Source organism: Petromyzon marinus, chromosome 9 (assembly GCF_048934315.1).
Source record: "Petromyzon marinus isolate PM22_M1 ecotype Great Lakes invasive population chromosome 9, UKy_Petmar_22M1.pri1.0, whole genome shotgun sequence".
In the NCBI taxonomy this organism is placed as follows: Eukaryota; Metazoa; Chordata; class Hyperoartia; order Petromyzontiformes; family Petromyzontidae; genus Petromyzon; species Petromyzon marinus.
In genome coordinates, this window is record NC_133675.1 from 3,629,176 (window position 1) to 3,645,783 (window position 16,608).

Below are 16,608 nucleotides of genomic sequence, written 5' to 3' on the forward strand. Positions count from 1 at the left end.
ATAGATTTTAATCGACGTATCAACTCACCTTCATGCGTCTATTATTGAATTCATCCTTTAACTGAGCGTTCATATGGACGTCATTGTCTTAAAGCTTGCCCATTAAAAGCCTGGCTGCTGATGAGCCACTGAATGTCGAAACCGGCAAAGAACTTGCTTGCATTAAACTCATGCTTCTGAAGAAAAAAACATCACTCCCACGGGATGTGTAAAAATATACTCGTTGTATGTTTATTGTGGACATCGAGGATATGGGCAGGAGACGTATTATCTGCTTGTTTATTTTGTCCTTTAAAGGGTTTAGGATTTTACTCCAATCCCTTGCATTATGTGCCGGGGTGCTTTGTTGAGTGGTCACGTGGGGTCGTTCGTGACCCTTGTCGGTGACCCTTACCGCTGACCTTACTGCCGGCCTGCGCTCACGGGTGCGGCGTGTGCTGGGGTCTATGAGTCATCTGTGTACCATGCGCGCGCACTGCGCAGCCATCAGCACCGGTGAGATAAAAGCCGTCCCGGTGGGGTGCTGGCTCGAAGCGACACCACCCCTCGTCCCGAATGTCTGGCTTTACTTAATAGGTGCTCGCGAACGACGCTTATGGTAGCTACGGGCGTGTCGACAATACGAGCGTCTTTGCCTCGGTACGTTTGCTGTGTACTCCACCGTCTGTGCGTGTGTCCACGTGTGCGTATTTTGCCTCCAGTTTAACAGCAGAGGTCTCACTCCGAATCAGTCGAGCGGCAATATCTTTTCATCGGTTGCGTAACGCTGTGTGGAAGCTACCTGGTCTGTCGCTCCGCACTAAGCTTCAGGTCTTCTCGGCCACGGTCATTCCCTCCCTTCTCTACGCTTGCGAAACGTGGACCCCCCTAATGGAACATCTTCGCCGGTTAGAAACATTTAGGCTAGCCTGCCTACGATCCATCCTGGGTTTAACCATGCTGAATTGTGTGAGGAGCTCACAAATCCTTGAAAGATCTGGGCACGGTCCCATCGGTGAGCTCCTCCGGCAGGCAAGGCTGCGTTGGCTGGGTCATGTAGCCCGCATGCCCAGCCACCGCATGCCGAAACAGCTTTTGTTCGGCCGGATCGAGGGGGCTAAACGGGCGCGGCACGGGCTAGAGAAGAGATAGAGTGATGTGGTACGGGAGGACGTGGAGCTGAGTGAACTTGCCGATGACTGGTACCAGCGGTGTCAAGATCGGCCTCTGTGGAGGAGGCTCGTGAAGGACGCTACTGGGCAGTTGGAGGCAGTCGCCCTCCAACAACAATGGAGGGCGGAGGAGCGACGCTCACAACAACGAACGGAGCGCCGGGTGGCTAAAGCACAGCAGGTTGGCACAGTAGGGGGCACAGGTGTCATCTCGGTCATCTCAGTCAGTCGACCCATGGCACCTGGGTCTGCCCCGTGACCTCCTGCCAGCGGGCGTTCGACACTTCACGTGGCCTCAAGGTGCACATGGCCTGGCACAAGCGTCGTGGTGACGTCACCGCCACTTAGTGGCGAATGGCGGTTGTATTTTGTTTCGGCCCGTGTGTTCGAATAACCAAGTGCATGTCGGCAAACGTGATCAAGTGACAGCAGCGGCAGTGATAGACAACTGCGGGCTCGGTTTCGTCGGAATGAGAAGTCACCAGCACAGTGTGGTCATTGATGCTCACCGCTGCCAGGTCTGTCTGGAAACCGCGTATGATGCGGAGTCCCCACTGCCACACTGTGGGGCAATTGAGCTTGGATGATGCCAAAGAAAAAAACAATCACATGAGTAACTGACGAGAAAACGTCACCCTAACAAAAACAATAGAGCGGATGGCAAAGCCACGAGTTGCAAACATGAGATAAATATGTGTAAAAGGCAACACCGGCCTCTGTGCATGTGAAGAAAAAAAAAATAACCCCATCAACACTCTCGGAAGAACTACATGTGGTCCCCTCCCATTGTAGATACAACACGTAATTAACATGCGTGTAAATAACGTGTTGTCCTCGCATATAAAATAGTAATTTTAGAGGCAGGCCTTGCTTTGGGACGTTTGCCCCATGCCTTATTTAGGCGCCGCATTTTCTGCGTGGCAGAATTTGTACAGTGTCATCCTCTTCGTCATCGCACCTCCGATGAGCACGGTTGGCTACGTACGGTGTGACAGAAGTTCAACATACGTACATTGTGTGTGTATGTTTGGAGTGATCTGTCCACGTTGGGTTCGCGTGGGCACATCCACACGGGCACGCATGCTGCAGCAGCAACACGAGGACGCAGGTTCATTTATTCAGGACGGTAGATTCCACACACCCACCCCTGCCACCCCGAAATCCAATCACACTACGCAGACAAGATTCGGGGTTGAATGTATGCATGTTGAACTTCTTTCGCACCGTAGCCAACCGTGCTAATCGGAGGTGCGGGGAAGGATAACAAACTAAGCACAAAAAAGCAGGTTCTAAAGAAATTAGTTTTCAATTCTAGATTTAAAAGCGCATAGCTCCAGTGGCTTCCTAATATCGGAAGGAAGAGCGTTCCAGACGGCCGCAGATGCGCATCTGAAAGCGCGCGATGCAGGTGGCCGTCTTTGTTCGATGGCGAGCCAGAAGCGGCTGCTAGGATGAGCGGAGTTCGCGTGATGGGTTATGCTCATGAACGAGATCAGCGAGGTATCGTGGTTCATTTGAGGCAAGCGCTTTGTGTGTTATGAGTGCGACCTCATAATGGGTTGGCAGGGACGTCTGAACAGTCTGGTAAACACGAAGGGGTGGCGAGGAGACGATGGCCAACGCAAGGAAATCAAACATCTGAAGCGAAAGGGGTTGGTTTCCATAATCAGGAATAAAACGTCAGTTTATAAGGGATGTTGCCTCGCGAGATTGTGAGAGGTGGTGGATGGCTTGGCGAGGTCTTTCTTCATCCAGCAGTGGATACAATTATTGCAGCTCATGATGATTATTGAACATAAGGGGAGAACGGGTGATTATTTTGCATTCATGAAAAGCATGTATTTCAGTGCCCGCACCTCTGATTAGCACGGCCGGTTACGTACGGTACGAAAGAAATTCAACATACCTGCAGCACCTGCACCAAAGAGGCAAAGACCTCCCGTGTAGCCTTAACAGACTCTTGGGGCAAGTGCTGTTAGCGAGCACCTATAAAGCCCGAAACGGTGCGCATGGGAGTGGGTGGCCAGCACCACGCCCGAGCGCCTTTGTCTTCCCAGTGGCGATATTTATACACCGCGCCAGGTTCTCATTTGTGGCTGATTCGACCTAGGGGAGGCCCAGCACAGGTTCACCTATGTGTCACCGATGTTGGCCGTGAGAGGGAAATCGAACTCGGGTCGCCGGGTTCTTGGCGCAGCGCGCCAAAATCGCTCCGCCACCGCAAGCCACCTCCATCAACTCCTTACTTTGCGCGTCTGCCCACGTCTACGGTGAACGAGCAGGCGGTGGCGCTGGTGTTGCCCTCCCTGGGCGCCCGCAGCGCAGGAGCTTCGCGAAGGCGACTCTGAAGTCGCGGTTGAGGGTCGCGTAGATGAGCGGGTTGAGCGCCGAGTTGGCGTAGCCGAGCCACAGCACCACGGCGAAGGCGTTCGCCTCCACCGAGGCTCCCGTGACGCCCTGAAAGGTGAACACAGTGAAGTATGGGAACCAGCACGTGACGAAGGCGCCCATCACCGCCGAGAGCGTGGCCGTGGCCTTGTGCTCCCTGAGCGTGGCCAGCGTGAGCGGCTGGTGGAGTCTTCCTTCTCCTCCTCTCCCTCCTCCTCCTCCTGATTCGCCTGCTGCTGCTGCTCCTCTTGGTCGTCGTCTGTCTTCAAATCCACCTCGCGCTTCCCCTCTTTCTCCTCCTCCATTCTCTCTACCGTCTCCGCATATTGATCTTCCACCGACAATTCCTCCCTCTCCTCCTCTTGTACCTCCTCCCCCACCATTACCTTCACCATTTCCTCTTCCCCTATCTCCTCCTCTGCCTCTTCTACCGTCTTCCCCCGCGTCTCCTCCAGCATCTCCTCTACCACCACCTCCTCCTCCTCGTCGAATCCATCCTCCACCTCCTCCTCGTCGTCGCCCCACCGTCGCGGCGCCTATCCTCCTGGCCTGCGCGCGAGCCACGATGAGCACGCGGCTGTAGGTGAACAGCAAGAGAGCGAGCGGCACGTAGAAGGTGCCCGTGGCGTCGAAGAGGACGTATCCGCGGTTCAGCTCGAACACGCAGCGATCGGCGGGGTCCCCGGGGCCCCTGTTCTGCGGGGTGCCATCCTCCGTGTTCCAGCCCAGGTGCAGAGGAGGGAAGGACACGGCGAGGGACACGAGCCAGATGACAGCCAGGCTTGCCGCGACCCGCCCGCGGGTCACCCTGTGGGATAGCGCGACGCACAGCCAGATATGTCGGGCGCCACGGTGGTGAGATGTTAACTACATCGCCAGGAATACAGGGGTCGTGGGTTCGATCCCGACCCTGACACTTGCATATTTAGAGTTTGCATGTCTCTCTCCCCGTGGTCGCGTGGATTTTTCTCCGGGTTCTCCAGGCTTTCCCTCCACGTTTATAAGCACGCGTTCAGAGTATTTGGCTGCTATACATTTCCACATGATAAGCCACGACGTTGAGCTATCATTTGCGGCCAGGTCATTTCTAATAAATGAGCTATATAGCTCAGTGGGCCCTACCCGCTAAAATAAAAATAGTATATTTTTTTTACTCAGGCGCCGAGAGGTGGAGGCTGCGTGGCCCTGGGGTCGGAGCGCTGAGCCGACACCGTCGAAATCCTAAGTTCGATTCCAGGTTTCAGATTTATAATCGGGTTTCTATCGTTGTGAATTGAGCGTCTCAACTCGGCACACCAATTAATACAAATATTGTTCCCGTTACGAGTTGAAATTATCAACAATAATTATTATTCACATTCATTACAAGCATGACTTAAACGATAGTCACAAAATTTGGTTTTGTACTTAATTTGCTTACATTTTTGCTCTGAAACCAATATATATCGGGAGGTCAGACAATCAAGCGACAAACATTACTCTAAGTGGCAGAGCGAGTCAGAAATATTGCCCACTGGTGTGCTGACCAATAAAGGGAACTAAGTACGAGTTCTATGGTATCAATTTCAGCGGGTTCGTTCTCTAACGCGGGGTGGGGAGGATGGGGAGGGGAGGGGGGTTCACTGCTCTGCGAAAGATCCGGAAAAAAAAACGCTTTGGTCTCAACGTACGGCGCCAATAGGGCAATGGGAATGCAATTGGGGTTTTTTTTCGCGGAATGGGTGCTATCTCTCGTAAATAATTATCAGACGCAAACCCCGGGGCCGCACCTGCACGCGTAGGTGAACGGAGAGGACACGGCGCAGTAGCGATCCACGCCGATCGCCAGCAGGTGCAGGATGGAGGCCGTGCACAGCATCACGTCCGAGCTTGTGTAGACGTTGCAGAAGGTGGGCCCGAGAGGCCACGACGAGTGGAGCTCTACGAAGGCCGAGAAGGGCAGCACCAGCACACCCAGGAGGAGGTCGGCGACCGCGAGCGACGCCGTGAAGCAGTTGGTGAGAGTGCGCAAGCGGCGCGTGAGCGCCACCGCCAGACACACGCACGCGTTGCCCGCGACCTGGTTTGGTTACGTGGCCCACAGCCGAGGTTGGATCCCAGTTTAGCAGATAGAGACATACGGGGGGAGGGTGCGAGAGGGGTGCTCAGATCAGAGTCCGGGGAGGTATCATCTGGCATTTTACCCGGGGACTCCAAACAAAAACTATCAACTATTTTTATTTTATTTTACCAGGTAAGGCCCACTGAACTGTGTAGCTTTTTTTCAGAAGTTGACCTGGCCATAAATGATAGCTCAACGAAGTGGCTCATCATGTGGAAATTTAGAGCAGCCAAACACTCTAAACGCGTGTTGATACTTAATGTAGAGGGGAAAACCGGAGGACCCCGAGAAAAATCCACACGCCCACGGGGAGAGAGACATGCAAACTCCAAATATACAGCAGGCGTCAGGGATCGAAGCCACGACTAGAGCTCGTGGATATTTGTGACGTTCCCCAAACCTGCTTGGGATGCGAGGTGGGCGTAGGAGTGGGTTCATAAACCCATCTGTGCGGACCTTGGAAGGTTATCTCTCCTCCTGTGTGGGGTTTTCGCTGAACTCCTCGGGTTTCCTCCCTGTCACGTGAAGCAAGCAAAACGCTCCTCATTCGTTTTTGAATGAGACTCAATTGAGGCTTCCTCCTGAAAATAATGACGTATTACAATTTGCTCAGTAAATTACACGAGAGAGTAATTAATGTTATCGACGAAGGCGAATTCATAATCGAATAATCGTTATAATTCAGGGTCGCTAAACAATTCAAGATCTCGCCACATACGACATCCACCTCTGATTAGCACGGTTGGCGATGTACGGTGCGAAATAATTTCAACACGCATACAGTTACACGAAAAGAAAATAATCGACTATTGTCCATAACGTGAGCGAAAAAAATAGATTTGATTAATTAAATGTTTTCTTCATATATATTTATACCAGCACCCACACGTGCTTTGGACGTGATCATCCGTCCGTCCCTCTCTCTCCAGCAAGCCAACAAAAGTTAGTTTTTTTCTTCAAATATGGTATCATGATTTGAAAGGAGCATCCCAAAAATAATGTCTGCTTCGGGCCCCTCTACGCATGGGTTAATGGGCAAGCACCACCGCCACCAACGACCGCTGCGCTGACCAACCGTGGCGAAGATGAGCGTCACCAGGGAGGTGACGATGACGGCCCGCTGCAGAGGCGGGTGTTTCCAGCACCCTCCGAGGGTGCAGTTGAACAACGAGGCCACATCATCACCACCACCACCACCACCGTCACCTTCACGTATCTGCATGGCAGCGAACACAGAGCCCCCCAGACCTGGGCGCAAGTCTCCCTCCCTGCACGCGCGCGGTGGGTGTCCACGGGATGGGGGGGGGGGGACACCGGGGTAGGTGGGTCATGTAAGGATGGTTGGATAGGGTGGATCGCCCATTCCAAGTCGAGCGAGTTCCTCATTATGAACGACAATGCCCTTCCCCACTCCCTGCCCCCTCCCCCACCGCTCCCCCCCCCCCATTGGAGGCAGGATCCTCACGATGGCTGGGGATGCATTTGTGTTGCAGCTAAAGAGGTCTTTCCGCACAGGACAATGCCAGTGGGTCATCATGGTGAGGCCTGTTTACCCAGGAAAGCTTCACTGAGCCTCATGGAAGGTCCTGCCGAAGTGTTCACAGTTGGGTCCGATTTTGCTTCAACATACACACACACGTGTGTATACTCCTCGGTAGAATAATGTAGACACAACAGTTTCAACACTGGGATGTTTGGCTAATATCAAGTTACATTTTATGTTTTCATAATGGTAATATTATGATGCGCGGAGACCGGAGAACCCGAGGGAACCCACGCAAAACATGGGGGGGGGATACAAACTCTGCGCAGTGAGAAAGGCGCCCGAGCCGGGAAGCGAACCTAGGTGATTCTTGCTATGAGGCACAAACAAGTGTCACCACTGGGCTATTCGTTACTCTAGGGCTCAGCGCTGGATTATAACACTGCACTGCCAACCACGGTGCTCGCTTATGGCAGACCCTCCCTTTCGTGTGCAGTGGAAATTCCACGTTCACGTGACAGAACATAGTCTGCCCTTAACGCAAGCTCTGACTTTGCCGCATGATGTCCATGTTAGCTGCCCGCCCCGGATTGAAGGATGATGATTATACTGATGATGATACTGATGATGCCGCTGAAATCGCTATTGTCGATGATGATACTCCTGATACGGATGCTGCTGCTGATAGCACTGTGTAACGTTTTTTTTTGTTCCTGGGTAGTAAGTGTTATTTCCTAATTGCTTATGCCTCAAAAGTCCAGAAAATCGCTATTATTCCCCACAAACTTTGCTATTGTGACCAGGACATTGATATTTTGAAATGTACCTATTTTCAATGAGAAAACGGGCGAATTTGTGTCTTTTCGTTAACGTAAAGTCAGAAAACAACAACATATGAATCAAAATTAACATGTATTTATACTAAAGTAATACAAAAATTACGACAAAAGATTTAGACACCAAGGCGCACTACCACAGGCGGGACTGGCCACAGCGGACCGAGTTCTCTGTGGGGAAGAACAATCTCGAAACACTACTCACTTCTAAATCTTTTGTAGTCATTTTTGTATTACTTTAGCATAAATACATGTTAATTTTGATTCATATGTTGTTTTTTTCTGACTTTATGTGAGCGAAAATACACAAATTCGCCGGTTTTCTCATTGAAAATAGGTACATTTCAAAATATCACTGTCCTGGTCACAAAAGCAAAGTTTGTGGGGAATAATAGCAATTTTCTATACTTTTTAGGCATAAGCAATTACGAAATAACACTTACTACCCAGGAACAAAAAAATGTGTTACATAGTGGAATGGTATTGCTGCTGCCGATAACGATTATGATGCTGCTATTGATGCTGATGATGATATTGATGACGATGAAGACCTCGATCGCTTTGATTCTATCCACCAAGTCGCTTACTTTTCCCAGCTTCGGCCAAGTGATAATTAGTTGAAGTTCATCGCTTAACGACTGAGGATTACGCCGATGTATAGTCAGTTCTGCTGATGGTGATTGTAAGCGCTCCGTCCTTTATAAGCGAGACCCCCGGGTGTGCGCGTGGCGTCTCAACCCGTTCGGGTCTCACGAGGTAACGCCGACCGGTTCGATTCCCCTCCCCTCTCAGTCCTCTGGGCTCTTCGCTGTCTGGGGGTCGCAAAACACCCGACTCCACTCTCGCAGCGTATCCCCTGTCCACCACTCTCATGTCCCCCTTGGTGGTGTCACCGAGAGCCCCCTTACACCCCCCTCCCTTCCCCCCCCCCGAGAGAGATGAAGCCATCAACAACAACAACATCATCATCGTCCTGATGGCCACAATGGAACATTTGGGGCTGAATCCTCACGGGACGTGGTGCAGCGAGGAGGTGATGATGGGAGTGGAGGGGAGGGACGTTGTGTTTTTAATTACACTTGCTGAGCACAGGTTCAATTGCTTTTGAGGTGAAGCGACAAACAGCACTCATGATCTCACAGCAGGTAAGAACCAACGCACGTTTCTTGAACCGGAGAAGGTTACAATGGACATATTTGGGAAAATAGCCGATGGGAGAGGATTCTCAAGTGGAGCCGTGTGAAGAAGATTATAGGAGTGCTGTGCGCGATAGTGTAGCAAGGTTACTGGGAACAATGTGCCAGTAGCGATAAAAGGGTGACAAGGAAATGACTGAACGGCGGTCAGAAAGTTATGTTATGACTGTGAATTGGTGTGCTTATGGAACGCTTTTCCGATACTAGGAAGCCACTGGAGCTATGCACTTATATTTATAGACTGAACACACATTTCTCTAGAACTGCTGCTTGTTATTAGTCTGTTGTCCTTCCCGCCGGAAACCTCCGCTTAGCACGGTTGGCTACGTACGGTACGAAATATACGTTCAACATCCTGCACACCGTACACATGCACGCGAGTGTGGTCTCAGTGAGTGCTGGCCAACAGTCGTCGCGCCCTGCCGCGTGTCGGGAACGACGAGCGAGCGAGCGTTCGTGGGCGCCTTCCAACGAGAATCCACGGCGACGAGTTGGTGACTACGTCGCTTGGTATACAGGAGGTCGTGCGTTGGGGGGCACTTTCCAACGGGAAGTCTCTGAGCGCAGAGTAATTATCTAACTTTGTTGATACCACCTGTAGGGGGCGGCGGGGGGTGGGGGGCGTAACTTTAGTGGTTCCGATTTCTTTACGTGGCCAAAAACAGTGAATTATGTGAAAACTGTTTGAAACGAGTGGGGTTATCAAAGAATTAAGTCGTATTAGCCATGTGCATTTATAATAATATCAAAAGGTTTGCAGCTTTAGGTGGTACCTATTTTTTTGTTGTGGCCCATGGACTGACGGTTTCGTCCATGGGACGGCAACCTTCGGCTCCGGAGCTGAACGTGGCTCTTTGGCTGCCCCCCTCCCCCCCCTTGCGGCTCTTTGGCTTCCCCCCTAGGAGGCAGCCCTTTGGGGGGCAGCCGTTTAAAAAAAACCCAACAACAACGCGTAAATCTTAAACGTAATTTAACGTCAAGATAATTGATCAAATATGGCAGTGAATGGGTCACTACGGAATGTATTTGTGACGACAAAATGTACAACAGTTAAACTGTATTGTTAAATAATAACTCTTTGAGTCAGAATGTGATGTCAACTGCTGTATACCTGCTGCTGCGTTTGTGTACAAAAAAGTGTTTATCCTGATTATTGGAAAGGTTGCCGACGCCTGGTTTAGTCCAATACGTGAACCTCTCTCTGTACGCGTGCGTCCGCTTGTACACGCGTGCGTTTGAACTCAACACAAATCCCCCAACACAATTCCCCCAACACAATTCCCCCAACACAATTCCCCCAACACAATTCCCCCAACACAAATCCCCCAACACAATTCCCCCAACACAATTCCCCCAACACAATTCCCCCAACACAATTCCCCCAACACAATTCCTCCACCACAATTCCCCCAACACAATTCCCCCAACACAATTCCCCCAACACAATTCCCCCAACACAATTCCCTCAACACAATTCCCCCAACACAATTCCTCCAACACAATTCCCCCAACACAATTCCTCCAACACAATTGCCTCAACACGGCCGCATGATGCTCCGCACGGCAGCTCACAAATGAGTTCTACATACAAACCTGTCAACCCTTTATCAGTTGCCTATCTTATTACAGACCAATTCAGACCTTATTGGTCACCCCGTGCCCTTATAAATCTTAACGTTCATCCTACAAAGTCCCATCACAAGGGAGAAACACAAACATACAGACGAAACATGTGTTTTTCCCCCGTATTCAAACGGCTGTACGTCGTATGGACCTGAAGCCAAAATATCCTTGTACAAGAATACGGGGTATAAACCATATGGGTTGACAGGTTTGTACATTGCCGCTTGTCGCCTTGTACCGAGACGTCCCATAGTCTATATGGAACCCCCGTGCCAAATAATAACATTCGGCTAATCCAAACACATTGTCGCAACAAGCCTGGCCCTGCTGATGAGAGTCATGAAGGTCGAACTCGGTTCAGAGTTTGCTCGTTTAAACAAAAGCTGCTTGCTAATGTTGATCCGGAGAGCTAATTACATGGGTCGATGGCCTGCATTTTAATGGTTATTATTTATTTGGGGATACATTTAATAGTTAAGTTATATTAGGATAGACAGAATTGATCAACTTCATTTGCAATTGTGATTTGTAACTTTCATCCTTACCCACGTATCCATAGTTCAATTTTAACGTGGGATTTTATTGAGTCACTCTGTGTGTTGTCTTGGCGTGGTCTGGAACTGTTCTTGCTATTGTTTAGATGCCTCGCCCAAGCTTGGAAATGGTGTCCTTTTGCAATTTGGACTCATATACTTGAAATATTTAACGTATTTTTTTTCATTGACTATTTTTCCTTTCCTATTGTTTGGTTGTTGTACATTTTCTGACCCGCCCCTACTGGACGGACATCGTGTGACAAAACAAAAACGATCTTCACAGCTCATAAATACAAACTCCGTTCCTGAATGTGTGCTCGTGTGTCTGGCTTAACACGACAGAGGCTCCCTTGTTTGTTGCGCTGGCTCGCAGGCTTGCTTTGTCGTAGGCGCGTGATCGCGAGGAAACGGCAGAATGTGGAAGCTCCCCTGGGGGTGAATTTCGGCGCTCTCCCGCGTCTCTGTTGCGCGCGAGTCCCGGCGATTATCTCGCTCGGATGAGCGCGGGCGATAAACGCCAGCGGAGATCGCCCTCGTTTCATGTAAATTGCTCCCTCCGCTCAGTAAGCACACGCACGAGGGGCGGCTCGTCTCAAGTCCCCCACGCGCAGCGTCGCTAATTAACGCGTAATTACGGGTGTCGATGGCTTGACTTGTGGATACGGGAGGGGAGTTGGTGGGGGGGGGAGATGGCAGATGCCGGGTGGAGGTGGAGGGGAGGGGTGGTGGTGACGGTGGGGTACCCCCTACACCAACCACCCCCCATCCTGGTCCCATGCCCCTGCCCACACCACCCCGCCTGCTTCTCCCGGTGACCACTGCCCGCTTCTGCCCCAGTTCCTTGTGCCCCGTTCCAGGGGGATCCCGTCCAGAGGATGAATTTGATGAAAACGATGGTGATTGTGGTGGTGGTTGGTGGTGGTATTGAGGAAAGCGGTAGTGAACCGGTCCTGGACCCTAGGTCGACCCCTAGGTCGACTCAGCCTCAAATTAGTACTTGGTGCAGTGTGTAAACATCGCTACTAGGGAGACAAAGGCGGCCGGTGTGGTCCTGGCCATCCATCGCCTCGTGTGCCGTGTCGGCAGGGCCGGATTAAGATTTTGTAAGCTCCTGGGCTACAGGTACTGTGAGCCCCCCCCCCCCCCCAGTAATATTTCCAAAAGGAAAACAAAGTTAAAGAAAAATAAAATGGTATTTTTTTTCACAAGGCTAACAAATAAAATTCAGCATTCACAAACGCAATAACTTTAAACGTCATCTCTGGAGGCCCTCTGGCTGGCGGAGACCCCTGGGCTACAGCCCCTAAAGCCCCCCGTGCCATAATCCGGCCCTGCGTGTCGGCCTTCATAGGTGCTCGCTAACAACACTTGCCCCAACAGCCTTCTAAGGCTTTGTTGTTGATGGTGGCGTTGGTGATATATATCGATTGTGGTGGTGTTGGTGGTTCATTTGTCGCGTGAATTATCCTGATAGCGGTTGTTGTTGTTGTAGTGGTGATGTTGATGATGGGTGTGTGTAGTTTTGTGGTGATGATGGTGTTGGTCCTGGTAAGGTCGTGGCCTCAAAGTGCACCTTGCCTGGCACATGGGCCGTGATGACGTCACTGTCACTGCGTGGAGAATGTCGGGTATTGGTGTTGGGGCGGTCCCTTTTTTTGCGGTGTTTGTGGTTGTAGTGGTGGTAGGGTGCTGCTGGGCAGTTGGAGGCAGTCGCCCTCCAGCAAAAACGGAGGGCAGAGGAGCGACGCTCACAACAACGAGCGGAGCGCAGGGCGGATAAATTAAAGCAAGTTGGCACAGTAGGGGATACAGCTTGGTGCATCTACCGGTCATCTCAGTCAGCCAACCCATAGAACCCGGTCGGTCTGTCCCGAGAGCTCTTGTTAGCGAGCCTTTGACACTTCACGTGGCAGCCTCAAAGTGCACCTAGCCTGGCACAGGCGCCGTAGTGACGCCAAAGTCACTATGGCGAACCCGGTGACCTGAGTTCGATTCCCGATCACGGCCAATCACCGGTGACGATTATCTGAACCGGTCCTGGGCCTCCCCCTAGGTCGACTCAGCCTCGAATGAGTACCTGGTGCTGTGTGTAAACATCGCCACTGGGGAGACAAAGGCGGTCGGGCGTGATGCTCGCTACCTACCCCCTCGTGTGCGTGTCGGCCTTCATAGGTGCTCCTTAACATCACTTGCTGTTAGTCTGTTAAGGCCATACTCACTATCTTGACTTGTCTTTGGTAGTGTGTGGTATGGCGATGGTGGGGTGTGGTTTGGTGGTGGTGGTGGTGTGCGATATGGCGATTGTGAGCATTATTTGAACCAGGCTACAGCCTACATTATAGACTGCCAGTACGCTCACTCAGTTTAATAACCATTGCTACAGTCTACACTATAGACTGCCAGTACACTCATTCAGCTTAATAACCAGGCTACAGTCTACATTATAGACTGCCAGTACACTCACTCAGTTTAATAACCAGGCTACAGTCTACATTATAGACTGTCAATACGCTCACTCAGTTTAATAACCAGGCTAGTCTACATTATAGACTGCCAGTACACTCACTCAATTTAATAACCAGGCTACAGTCTACATTATAGACTGTCAATACGCACACCAGCTTAATAACCAGGCTACAGTCTACATTATAGACTGCCAGTACGCTCACTCAGTTGAATAACCATTGCTATAGTCTACATTATAGACTGTCAGTACACTTACTCAGTTTAATAACCAGGCTACAGTCTACATTATAGACTGCCAGTACACTCACTCAGTTTAATAACCAGGCTAGTCTACATTATAGACTGCCAGTACACTCACTCAGCTTAATAACCAGGCTACAGTCTACATTATAGACTGTCAATACGCTCACCAGCTTAAAAACCAGTCTACAGTCTACATTATAGACTGCCAGTACGCTCATCCAGCTTAATAACTATTGCTGCAGTCTACATTATAGACTGTCAATACGCTCACCAGCTTAAAAACCAGGCTACAGTCTACATTATAGACTGCCAGTACACTCACCAAACTCAATAACCAGGCTATAGTCTACATTATAGACTGCCAGTACACTCACAAAACTCAATAACCAGGCTACAGTCTACATTATAGACTGCCAGTACACTCACCAAACTTAATAACCAGGCTATAGTCTACGTTATAGACTGCCAGTACACTCACCATACTTAATAACCAGGCTACATTTCGATTTAAAGTCTCGCCCCCTTCACCTGATGAAGGCCGCTTGTGTTGTGGCCGAAACGTCGTGAGAATATTATTGTGTTATTTTATTTTATCAATTTATTATTTTAATATCATTCTATGTGACTTTACCGAAAGAACCAAAGAAGATGAACCAGGCTACAGTTCACATTATAGATTGCCAGTACACTCACTCCGATTAAGAACCAGGCTACAGTCTACATTAGTGTTTTTTTTGTTGCTTTTTATTTTTTATTCACTTTATTATTTTTCTATCTACATGACTTTACCGAAAGAACCAAAGAATATGAATTCCTGCAGTCACGAAAGTTTTAAGTCAAGATAGTGAGTATGTTGATGGGGTAGTTGTATGTACACATCATCATTATATGAATGCACAATTCCCAACAGACACTGTTAGGGTCGCCGGCCCCCGGGATCTCCCCTGCCTGCGACCCTGTCCGCGAAGTACCGACGCTCCCAGACTCTCCACTAGTGTGGGAGCTGCCGCCGCCGCACTCCTCCCCTGGCGGGGAAAGGTCGTCGCGCCCCTGTTCCCCCCCCTGTGCCGTCCCCCCCCGAGTCCGGGTCTCCTGCCGGTGGGGCATCCCACTCGACCTCCCTGGGACCCGCTAGCGCTTCGCCGGCACCCAAACGCGACGCTCCCCGCCCGCGCAGTCCCACGCACCAATCACACGCGGGTAACAGGGGGTCAAAGGTCGGAGGGTAAGCGACGTCGTTCGTGCTCACTCCGACGCTTGGGGGGATTGGTTTAAACGGGTTTAAAGGGCTATGCGATGGGCATGCGTGCGAGACGGGTATCCGCTCGCAACGTGGGAGTCCGCAGCCGACGGTTCGTAGCGCACACAATCCACGCGGCGCCGCTCCACACACGCGGCGACCACCGAGAACAGCAAGCGAACCCACGCTTCCACTCTCTTTCCACACCCTCGCAAAAACCACCACACCAGTCTGTTATGTAACGACCACCGCGACAGCAAGCGCACCCACGCTTCCGCAATAACCACACCAGTCTGTTATGTAACGACCACCGCGACAGCAAGCGCACCCACGCTTCCACAAAAACCACACCAGTCCGTTATGTAACCGCCGACGATTTATTCCACCGCGTCGGCGAGCCCTTATTTAACCGAGTCAGTCGGGATCAGCGGGGCAGGACCGATCTATCTCTCGATAGTCGGCACTACACTCTACCTGTCCTCCCCTTTACCCTCTCCTGTTTTGCTCTTAAGCTAAGTCCCAACTCCCTCTCTCTCTCTTACTCACGGTTCGTCGTCACTGCCGTCTGGTCCTCGCGGCGCGTCGATACGTCCCACGGACGTTCGCGCGGCTGGACTCGGGAGTTGACGGACCTGGGGTCGACTCGAGTAGCCAGAGAACCTTTTTCCTTCGCCCTGACCCGCTTTATTCTTTCTACATCAAAGGGGCTACCTGGTGCCGACTCGCGGGCCAATCAGCTCGCTGGGATCACCCGCCAATCGGTAGGCCCATCTGTATCCCAGCATCCCCCGGGCCGTTGCTTTCAGCGACGTCCGCATCTAAATTTACCTGCTCAGCGACCCTCCAGCCAGAGGGCGACCCTGCTTTCCCGCCGCTCGTGGCTCTGCCCTCCTACCTGCCTGCTGACCCGTGTGTGTTGTGTGTGCTGTCTACCCGCGGTGGCTCGGCAGCCCCGTCGTGACCATGTAATTACAACCAAAGTCACGGCGCCGCGGTGGGTGTTAGCGTCGGGGGAGACCGTCCAATTCCCTGGCTGCAGGAAACCGTGAAGATTATCCCTTTACGAGGGCTTCTGGGTGAAAACCTGTCGGCCAGGGTGTCTCCCCACGCACTCTAATGGTGGGGGAGTGCGTGCGTGTGTGTTCCGGTGGGGGGGGGGGGGTGGGGAGGTGGTGGGGTGGAGCAATGTCGGCCTCGTCGCTCGGAGCGGCGAGATCGCAGGTGGGCCGCCCGCCGATCGGCTCCGTGGCGGCGGCATCACATAGCCCCCCGAGGTGCCAGTCCCCGTCCCGGGTTGACTGGAGCACCTCGCCTGGGCCGCGCTCACGAGGTAGCGCTGCGGGGT

At 51.5% G+C, this 16,608-nt stretch overlaps 1 protein-coding gene across 1 annotated transcript; it reads right to left on the minus strand.

Annotated features, from left to right (window-relative positions):
• Nucleotides 1-211: 211 nt before the first annotated feature.
• On the minus strand, nucleotides 212-6,862 carry LOC116940758 (histamine H2 receptor-like). Its single transcript, XM_076065783.1, has 3 exons — nucleotides 6,716-6,862; nucleotides 5,309-5,598; nucleotides 212-4,347 (listed from the first exon to the last, which is right to left on the minus strand). The coding sequence occupies exons 1-3, from the start codon at nucleotides 6,860-6,862 to the stop codon at nucleotides 3,417-3,419; spliced, it is 1,368 nt and encodes a 455-aa protein (XP_075921898.1). The 3' UTR covers nucleotides 212-3,416.
• Between the last annotated feature and the right edge of the window lie 9,746 nt (nucleotides 6,863-16,608).